The sequence below is a fragment of the Pempheris klunzingeri genome, chromosome 13 (genome assembly GCF_042242105.1).
Source record: "Pempheris klunzingeri isolate RE-2024b chromosome 13, fPemKlu1.hap1, whole genome shotgun sequence".
In the NCBI taxonomy this organism is placed as follows: Eukaryota; Metazoa; Chordata; class Actinopteri; order Acropomatiformes; family Pempheridae; genus Pempheris; species Pempheris klunzingeri.
Genome location: NC_092024.1, coordinates 6867165 through 6877344, shown reverse-complemented (window position 1 = coordinate 6877344; position 10180 = coordinate 6867165). Strand labels below are relative to the sequence as shown.

General features: G+C 39.5%; 1 protein-coding gene across 1 annotated transcript; it reads left to right on the top strand.

Moving 5' to 3' along the window:
- The first annotated feature begins 711 nt into the window (after positions 1-711).
- osr1 (odd-skipped related transcription factor 1) lies at positions 712-9760 on the top strand. Its single transcript, XM_070842855.1, has 3 exons — positions 712-872; positions 5711-6400; positions 9194-9760. The coding sequence occupies exons 2-3, from the start codon at positions 5739-5741 to the stop codon at positions 9324-9326; spliced, it is 795 nt and encodes a 264-aa protein (XP_070698956.1). The 5' UTR covers positions 712-872; positions 5711-5738; the 3' UTR covers positions 9327-9760.
- The last annotated feature ends 420 nt before the right edge of the window (positions 9761-10180 follow it).

Here is a 10180-nt window from a genome sequence, read left to right as displayed (position 1 = left end):
AAACAATTGCAGTGGATGCCCCCCCTATATTATGTAGCATACTAAATGAGCTAGCTAATAGAGTAAGTGAGTTTACTTCCACTTAGATCAAATTTCATTGCTTGACCAATCAAGCAGACTTTCTTACATTTTCATCTTATCTGTGTTTTAAAATTAATAGTTAATGGGAAAAGTTAATTCATTTTCAATATATTATCCAGAGCAGGGAGTTCAACATTAAGAGCAGGACAGATAACGTTTTTTTTAAGGGTGATGCTGTGAAGTCACCAAACTTCTGATAAAAACATACAAAGGAGCAATGCTCAACTTGAAGTTGTGGAGCATTGACCACTGGCCCTCATGTACTTATCAACGTCGTATTTTTTTTTAAAATTGTTGACTCATCTTATTGTTAAATACGTAAATAATCTATAATAAATCATTTGGATTCATTGCAAGGCGCGTCTTGTCTGTGCAGCGCCGTGTCCTCAGTCCAGTCCAGTCCAATGTGCACCCATGCAGTACTATCACGTAAGACTCGTTCCTGTTCGACACCACAGAATCATATAGCAGCAGTAACATTCTGTATCCTGCTGTGCGTGTGGGATGGCTGAGTGACGCGTCGGTAGGAGTCGGACTCTGCGTTGCAATAAAGAGGCAGCGGCAGTTGGGAGCGCAGAACAGTGGAGCCGAGAGGTGGCCCAACTAGAGAGATACACCACCATACCATACTTGTGCCTTCTCAGTTCAGACTCTCAGCCGGAGATAAGCCGCAGCAGCGGAGGAAAATGCTGCCGCTCCGGCCATCTCACTAAATCATCCCCAGCGACAGGCTCGGCTTCCACACCCCGGTCCTCCTGCAGCTGAAGGAGAATTTAAAGAAGTGTTTGTTGGTAAGTCTTCCCTTTGTTTTCACATTCAAATAGAAAATAAAAGGAGATTCGTCGCAGCATCCACCCAATCAGAGTAAACTAATCTTTATCTGGACCGAGATGAAAATGACCGATCTTCCGCTTAACATTTAATTTAATTCAGTTTGTTCCATTTATCAAGTCAGTGTTTTAACCTGTGAGAAAGTTGGATGTTTAAGATTTGCGGGAAGGATAGTGCAACAGGTGTAGGCCTATATAATTTAATTCTTGAAAGTAATTACATTAGATTTATTATTACTTTTATTATCAGTTTTAAAGGGAAAAAAAGTTCTTCCTCAGCAGATGTGCCAAATGTGAGACCTGATATTGTACACAATTCAATTAAAAAAGTCAGACTGACAGATCTGCTGTTTTAATCCAGTTTATCCCAGTTGGCCTGCTAAGCATCGTCGGAAATGACCGTTAACTCACTTAATGAGTCTCACTTCAAAGTAGTGTTAAACTAAATGTATGGACAGATAATGACTGCACAATTAGCGCAGTATAAATGAACATCAGCAGTCATCCGTGAAGAAAAAGAAAGAGCGACGTGTATAGCCTGTGCGCCATCAGCCGGGGGGGGGGGCTACAATATAAAAACAAGAATGAAAAGTATCCAGATCTTTCATTGAAGTGAAATTAGCCTCACTGCGAGTTTAAATATCCTGCTCTCATTTTACTTAAATTAGTTAACTTTTAGTTTAAGGAACTCCTTAGCGTGGTGTTATATTTTGTAGAAGTGTGTTACACATAATGGAAGCAGAGACAGTGCTGATTTTAACGTTATATAAATCTATCATCCTCTGTAGGGTGGCAAATTATTTTATATGATACAGCTATCAGATAAATTAATTGCAGTAAAAAGTACATTATTTCCATCTGAAATGTAGTGGAGTTTAAACGAGAATAGCTGAGTAAAGTAGAAGTTCCTTCAAATGAATTATTCCATTCCACAACTGATGGGAACAAATGACCTAAAAATTAATTAATGGAAATCAGACGGATGTGGTTCATAGAACAGCCTAGTTTATGTGAATAACTTTCAACATTTGTTTTAGATTTAAAATACAAATGTATATTGGATATGATTGTTGCACAGCAAAAGGTAAGCTCATTTCTTGCAATCAAGTTATTACAATCAGGCCACTTTTGTTCTAGAATTCATTTTGTTTAAAAAAAAAGTGAACATCCACAAATACATTTCAACCAGTTTCCAGTAGAAATAAACTTTTTTTTCAAAATATTTTGAGCATGTGCATCTCAAAATATGAAAGTCAACACGGGCCACTGCTCTCAAATTAAAAAATAAAGACTTTTCTTGTTTAAAGAAAATCAAAAAGCATAAACATATTGTAATTTACAGTGTACTGTCATTTTTCTTACCTGTAGATGCTACGTTATTAATTGTTTACAACTGTGGCAAACATTGCAGTGTAGAGTTGAGTCAACACTGATGGAGGGTAGGGGTCCAAATTTCAGCTTAAACTTCACTAGCCTAGAAATATGCAGAACAAAGAGTAAGCAAAAATCATCAGAAATGTATGTATGTAAAAGACATAAATGAGAACCCATGTTGCTGTAAAACTGTACCCAAGGTTATCACAGTGACAGTGTATTTTACTTAATTCTTGTAGCTGCCTGAGATGCTGGCACTCCTTATGACTTTATTCTTTCAGTATTTAATCTAATGGCTACAACAGTTTGTAGATCAAGATTTTCTTTCAACACATGCCCAACTTCGGTGTAGAGACACCCTATGCATCCACCTGAGGAGTCCCAAAATATTTAAAGAAAGAAAAAGCCCAGGTCACACATAATTACTGCGCTAATTCTCCTCAAGGCTATAACATGTGACTTTATAGGGTCACAAGTCAAAAAGGCTGTTATCCACTGGTTTAACTGTGAAACAGTTTATAAATCAATTAGTACTAGTACCACATGAACCAGTTTGGAATTGAGCTTAACTATTTGAGCATACGTTTTACTGCTTGTAAACCTTTTGTTAAAATTTGGAGTGGTGAACTTTGCCCCCTCAGAGGTGTTCAATCGCTTCGCTAGAACCTTAACTTTTTTGATATTTTGTTGACTTAAAAGTGGTTCAATTTAAATATGTCGAGTCACAAATTAGTATTAAATTGCAGAAATTCAAATTCACAAACAAAAATCGGAACATTACCTGTGTCCCTGATGTTTACAAGAAGGGCTTTCCTTAGTTTCGATTTAGCTGGACCTGATTGGTTCTGTGGGCAAAGAAACGTTTGCATCCATTATTAATTTCTGGGTTTGGAGTGTGTACTAAACCGAACCCGATAGCTTTCACATGGAGGTGAGAAGAGCATATGAAGAGCATTCTTCATAATGAGGCCCTCTGAAGCGTTGTATCTCATAGTCTTGACCAAAACAGAGGGCCACATGGTTGTTTGGATCTGGAGGCCACTGGTATGCAGACATCAAAGGGTTAAAGGTGAAGACAGGCTCAGCAGTACTGCACTTATCTCGTCTAATGACCTCCTAAGTAAAAGTCAATTATTTCTGCGTCATGATCAGAGAGGAACAGACCACAGGGGGCTGTTTGAGCTCCACTGCTCCTCATTACAACCACTTCACTGGAGTTTACTGGATGTGCAGCCTGGCCTCAGACTCAATGTTAAGGCATTTCTAATTTTCTTATTATCCAAATCTGTACAAAGCTGCAAAATGTAACTCTGTTCTCCCTGCCTGTATTGTAAAGCTGAGATTCTTTCGCCTACACCCCAGGACAATGTTACAACCTATTACAATGAATGAATCCCTTCAATACAATCCCTTCAACACAATTTACTGTATTAATTCGAAATTCAGTTCAAGCAGCACTGTCCTCTACGGTACACAAAGTGAAATGACGTGAAATGAGAAGGTTATTTAGTGTCTTATAGTCGTAAATGAAGTTATGATCTAAAATTCTGGGATCTAAAATCAAGCAGGGATTTGGGTTTGAACTACTTACTCACTGTTTGGTCCACTGGAGGTTAATTTTTAATTGTCATTACTTTTTCTTTCCCCAAATTATTTTCTTTTTCTTTAAAAAACTAAATAAATTCTCAGCTTGACACATTCTTAGAAAGATTGTCTTTAAGTTGTCACATCCAAAGAGGCCATAAGTGAGTTGAAAAACAGAAAGAAAACATGTCTTTTTATTCAGGCTAGGATTACAGGTGCGTTAATTTTATGAAGTTTCAGTTTCAACAGTTAGTAAATATCCTGCATGTAAGCAATATTTTTGGGTCACATACCACAGTATTTTCTCATGAATGACTTAATCATACGCAGCAATCGGGTATGCTGTATGAGATGATGAGGTGAGCAGAGCTGTGTTAACTCTGAGAACAGGGACTTGGAGCTGCTGTGGCTCCTGTCCATCAGTGTCTGCCTCAGACAAAGATACATTGTCTATTGTTATTCTTGGTTATCAAACCTGATTTAACAGCTCACAGGTATTTCTATGGTTGAATGCTGTCATTCTGTTTCTCTGCCCTCAACAGCCCCGGGCATGTTTCTGGGAACAGGAAACACGTATCCATGCACATACACTGTTTTTTTTTCTGTCTGACGTGTCTGTGTGTGTATGTGTGTTAATGCTGCCAATTGTTTTGTGTTCACTTTCGCTGACACATTTACACATACATTTGTCTGAGTGTCCTAGCATACTTGTGAGGACCATTAATTATGGTTTGCTTCTTAATCCCTATCTCAACTGCAATCAAAGCCCCTATTCTAAAATGACTTTGTATATTAAACCAACTTGAAAGAAAGTTTTTTTTGCAGTAATAGAGGTAGTTTCTCCTGTAGACTCTTTTGATGTGAAATATATACATAAAATCCAGAATGTTTGGGCCAATATCAAATTATAAGATTACAATTTGCAGGTCAGGGCAGCATTATCTATTTTCATTATAACGTGTGACTTTCACCTATTTGTTGACATCCGACACATAGGTGTAGATGGACATGTAATGCTTCTGATTTTCATGCATAAAAAAGTGGAGCATCCCATTACAGACCTCAGTTCATCTTCAGCTTTGAAATAATTACCATGATCTTTTCACAGTTACCATACTGTAGTTGTGATGTGCAAATATTGGAGAAATTAAAACCTTAAACTTAAAGTATGAACCTTTAGACAACAGCAAGGGTCTTTCATATGCATAGCCTTAATAAGCTGATAACCAGCAAGGTTGGATGTGTACTGCATCCTGATAGAACTGTGTGCATTGAAAGGGGTGTTGGTAGGCAGGGTTCTGGGTAGGGTATAGCACACCAGTAATATCAAACATGTCTATGGATTTTATCATGACAGTCAATTAAGTTGAAGCCAGAATTATTTTTCGACAAGCATAGTCCATTTTGTATGCCAAGCTAGGCTAAACATCTCACTCTCAGAACAAAGAAAAATAAGCATGTTTCCCAACCATCCTTTTAAACCAAACAAACCTATATTGATCATCACCATATATAAATGTTGCATGAAGCCCAGAACTAAGTTTCCACATCTTAAAAGTTGTACACAGTGAGGGGAATTAGGGTCTTACAGTCATGACTGCAAAACTGTTATCTAAATTAATACCTGATTTGTCACATGAATCTGGCTTCTTGTGTAAAAGTAGTTGTAGTTACACTGTGTGTATGTATTTGTGTGTATGTATGTTTTGCACTAGAAACCTACTGGCTATCTTAGTTGCTCCCTCCAGTGAATGAACTTATGAAACCATCATAAATAAATCAATGTGACTTGGCTCAATGGTTGCACATTTTTGTCAGCTAATATTTTTCCTCTCTATCAGAATCCCGTTTGGAAATTGTGTAGCAGTCATGAGCAGCAAGACTCTGCCAGCACCAGTCCCTCTCCACCCATCCTTCCAGCTGGCCAACTACTCCCTCCTCCAGAGCTCCACAGGCCTCCAGTTGCCAGCAGATCATTTTCACAGCTTTTACAGCTTCAGTGCCCTACACCTCCACCAGTGGACCCTTGGCTACCCACCTTTGGCCTTGCCCCGTTGCACCATCTCAAAACTGCCAAACCACTTCTCCTCCATGGCCGCCATCCCCATATTTCCCCACCTCCTGCAGCCCAAACAGGATTCAACAGGGCTGCTGCTAAGCTCCAAGAACAAGCCCCGCTTTGACTTTGCCAACCTGGCAGCAGCAGCCACCCAGGAGGATCATATGAAGGCAGAGGACCTGAGCATGACAGGTGCTGCTGCGGCAGCACAGGCCTCGTCTCACCACCTGACCTCAGCCCGCCTGGGATGCCTCCTCGATGTAACTAAACTCGCCTCACCAGAGCGCAAGTCCAGTCGCGGCCGACTGCCTTCCAAGACCAAGAAAGAGTTTGTCTGCAAGTTCTGTGGCCGCCATTTTACCAAATCCTACAATCTTTTGATCCATGAGAGGACACACACGGATGAGAGGCCATATACCTGTGATATCTGCCACAAAGCCTTTAGAAGACAGGACCACCTCCGGGACCACAGGTGAGAACCAGGCTTCAAACCCTGCCAATTTAAGTAATACACAAAGAGAACACTATTTGCTGCGAATAAAGGTTGTTTTTTTTGTCTGAAATTGTTAATCTAACAAAGTGATGCATGTAGTGATTGGCTTGGTGTGGTAGTAGGCGAGGTCTGAACTTCTCTCTTAAAATCTCTTTTTTCAGTCCTCAATTAATTAGTTCTGTCACTTCTATGTGGATGAAGACCATAGCTGCCAAAGAGAGACAGGCATAGAGAGACTGCCCAAAGTGTGCGTCATTATCCCCATTTGTGTTAATTAAATGCATCTCACTCCTCTCTAGTGTCAAGTCCACATTTTGGTTTACTACTTGTACACATGATTCAGGCACAATTTGATGATGTTGGCTTTTTGATAATCTTTTCAAACATTTGATGTTTACACAGGAGGCATAGGCAACATGTTAGCAGAGCAGCTGCAGCTTCAGACCTGTGTTCATGATAAGGTCAGGCACATCAATGTAGTTACTTACATGAAACGAAAGAAAAAAGACTGAAGAATTAGAAAAATATGCTCAGAGGTGTGTTTTTACCTGCATATGGTGCCCAAACCATTCTGGAAGCCTGTATAGAAATGCTGAAAAGCCTCCTGTGTAGACATCCTGTGAGGCTTAATGTAGATGTTTAGTCGTTAAATGCTAATAATGCAAATAATACAATGATTCTACTAAAATAAATGGAAATCAATATTAAGCATTTGATTGCCAGCATATCCTGCCTGTCAAAGGCTTGACAAAGATGAGGGCTAAATGCACATGATGAATTAATCGTTGTATCAGCAGTAATTACATGCAGTAATTAGCCCAATGTAAATATATATTCTGTCATTTACATTGGGCTAATTATTTCTTTTACCAAGGCAGCATGGTTAGCAATGTTGCCTCACAGCAAGATGGTTCCCTGTGCTTGTGTGGGTTTTCTCCGAGTACTCCGGCTTCCTCCCACAGCCAAAGACATGCAGGTTAATTGGTCACTCTAAATTGCCCCTAGGTGTGAGTGTGAGCGTGAGTGGTTGTCTGTCTCTGTGTATTGGCCCTGTGATTGGCTAGCGACCAGTCCAGGGTGTGCTCTGCCTCTTGCCCAAAGTCAGCTGGGATTGGCTCCAGCTCCGCAACCCTGACGGATAAGCGGAGTAGATAATGGATGGATGGATTTCCCTTACTGGACATGCTATGAACTGATTTGAGTAGTCAAGAGTAGGATAGTGAAGTGTTATGTACTGAAGGGGTAGCAATTTCTTTCTTTGGTAGGATTTCTAAGAAACTGTCTCTGTAACAGAAGATGTGGAACATGTCCAAACTAGAAAGTGCAATTTCTGGAGAAATTGCGGTGTGAATGCTGCCTTTTGCAATTCCAATGTACGGTTTAAGTTTCCATGATTTGAGTACTGGGATTTCCTACTGCCTCTGAACACACCACTCGCGAAAATGAAATAATGAATATAATGGAAACTATGAATGTTATGAATGAGAAAAGTCAGAGCAATCGATTCCCGATGGAGCTGCACGTTTTGCAGTTTGAATGACGTTCATACCTTGAATGGTGTGGGAGAAGCGTGCCAAAAAACAGCTTGCAGCATTCACACTCAATTACGTCTTAGTCAGATTTCCTGTGTGTAGTGTGGTAGCTGGTTACATTGACTAACTGTATGAATAGTGAACACAGAAAGTACAGAAAACCAGCAGACCCAAAGTTAAGAACCAAGTCAAACCAGTGACTAAATGCCCGTTTCAATGGAATGTAAAGTTTTCAATGTATTTGGTCCTGACAGTAGTGTATAATTAGGACAATGTTACCAAACATGTATTGCAGCTTTGTATACTGCCTTCAGGTAGTATAGGAAATATTATCTTTACTGATTCAGCACAAATATCAAGCGGCTTCAGATAATTTCATCCTTTATGCAGTCTGTGTTTGTTTTTCCCTAACAACCAATGTACCAACTGTACAGATGTTAACTACTGGCTAGCTAAAAACAGACACACTATACGTGTGGATGGGAGTATGGCTGTGTGTGTTTGTGCTCAGCTCCCTTATTTCACAGTCAAGCAGATTTCAATAAATTGTAATAAACATGGGATATTCATGCTAAAACTGTGAAACATTTTCTAAAGTTTTCAAAATGTGACTTCACTTCAGTTCATGCACTCTCAGGCAAAGTAGCTGCTACCCCCCCCCCCCCCCTCTTGTGTATTGCCATTGACTTGAAAAGTAGTAACTAGTACTTTGTAAACACTTAGCAGATACTGCACTGCTGAAGTATTGTCATTAAAGTGCAGTTGGTACCATTGCGTCTGTACAGAGACAAAATGAAAACCTTTTCAATATATCTATTTGGTCATCATCATTAGCGAACCAACTCATGAATGACTATTTTGGTTCTGCAATTCAAAGTTTTGAACTTGAACAACTATTTCTTCTCTCAAGGTGTGTGTGCTTTGTGCTGGGTAGCTTGCTGAACAAGAGTCTGTCACTAAGCAGCAGCCCTCACTTATTCTTCAGCTTCAGCTTCAGCGGTGTGTGCAGACCAACTAAGTTTTGCCAGGTTAAACTGAAGTTAATTTGTCTGGCATCAAATTGGAAAATGCTCATATAGCTTGGTTTTGTAATAATGCGTTATGTTATTTTGTTCAGAGGACTAGAGGGGTCATGACACCTGACAGACATGAACCCATTCAGTGCTCATTACAATGTTATAAAATCTGATATGATTCTTACTAAATATTAAGTGGCTGCTCTGTTGTGTTCCCCATGCAGGTACATTCATTCCAAAGAAAAGCCCTTCAAATGTCAGGAGTGTGGGAAGGGGTTCTGTCAGTCCAGGACTCTGGCTGTCCACAAAACATTACACACGCAGGTCAAGGAACTGAAGCCAGCCAAGATCAAGTGATTCACTCTATCAGCAGGGAAGGACACTGGAAAACAAAGAGAACAACAGTCAAAGAACAACCAAAGATTTGTTTAAATCTCAGCTGTTGGAGGCAAAGCCCTCCACTTCAGAGGTAATACTTTTCAAGGATAAAATATCAACTAACCAGTTCTTTAAAGAAAATTTCAGAAATAAGCCTTAGTGGAGACGTATATGCCTAGTTATCAAAGCACGAGAACCTAGTGGATGCGTGGAATGTGAAATAGACCTTGAGGAAAAAAACCTTTGTGGGTGCTCAGTGCAACTTCGCTCAGAATCTTGTAATCCAAAGACTTTATGAAAGGGACATAACTATTATGGTTTTCTTTTACAAAAACTAAGAATGATTAAAGCCATGTTAGTATAAACACATTTTTCTCCTTTTTCAATGTCACATTCCAATGTTATTTTTGTACAGATATTATTATATGAGAAATGTATTTTTGCACTTTAACCTGATCATTGATTACATATATCACTGGATTTCTTAAACTTAGTTTCAAAATAAATAATCATTTCTAAATATAATGGTCTGTATTTCTATAGTGCCTTTCTAGTCATTTTGACTACTCAAAGCACGTTTACATTACATCCTTGTTCACCCATTCACAAAGGAAGAATCAAAGTTGGAGAAGATATGCTTCAGGAGCAAGTTGGGGTTCAGTTGCCCAAGGACACTATGAAATCCTGACTCATAGGAGTCAGTCATAGGAGGGATCAAACCACCAACCTACTGATTGAGGGACAACTCACTCTACCTCTGAGTCACAGGCACCTGGCTGTGTGTGTCTGAGTGATTGACTGCATACAGTTTCCTTCATGATAACAACGATGAT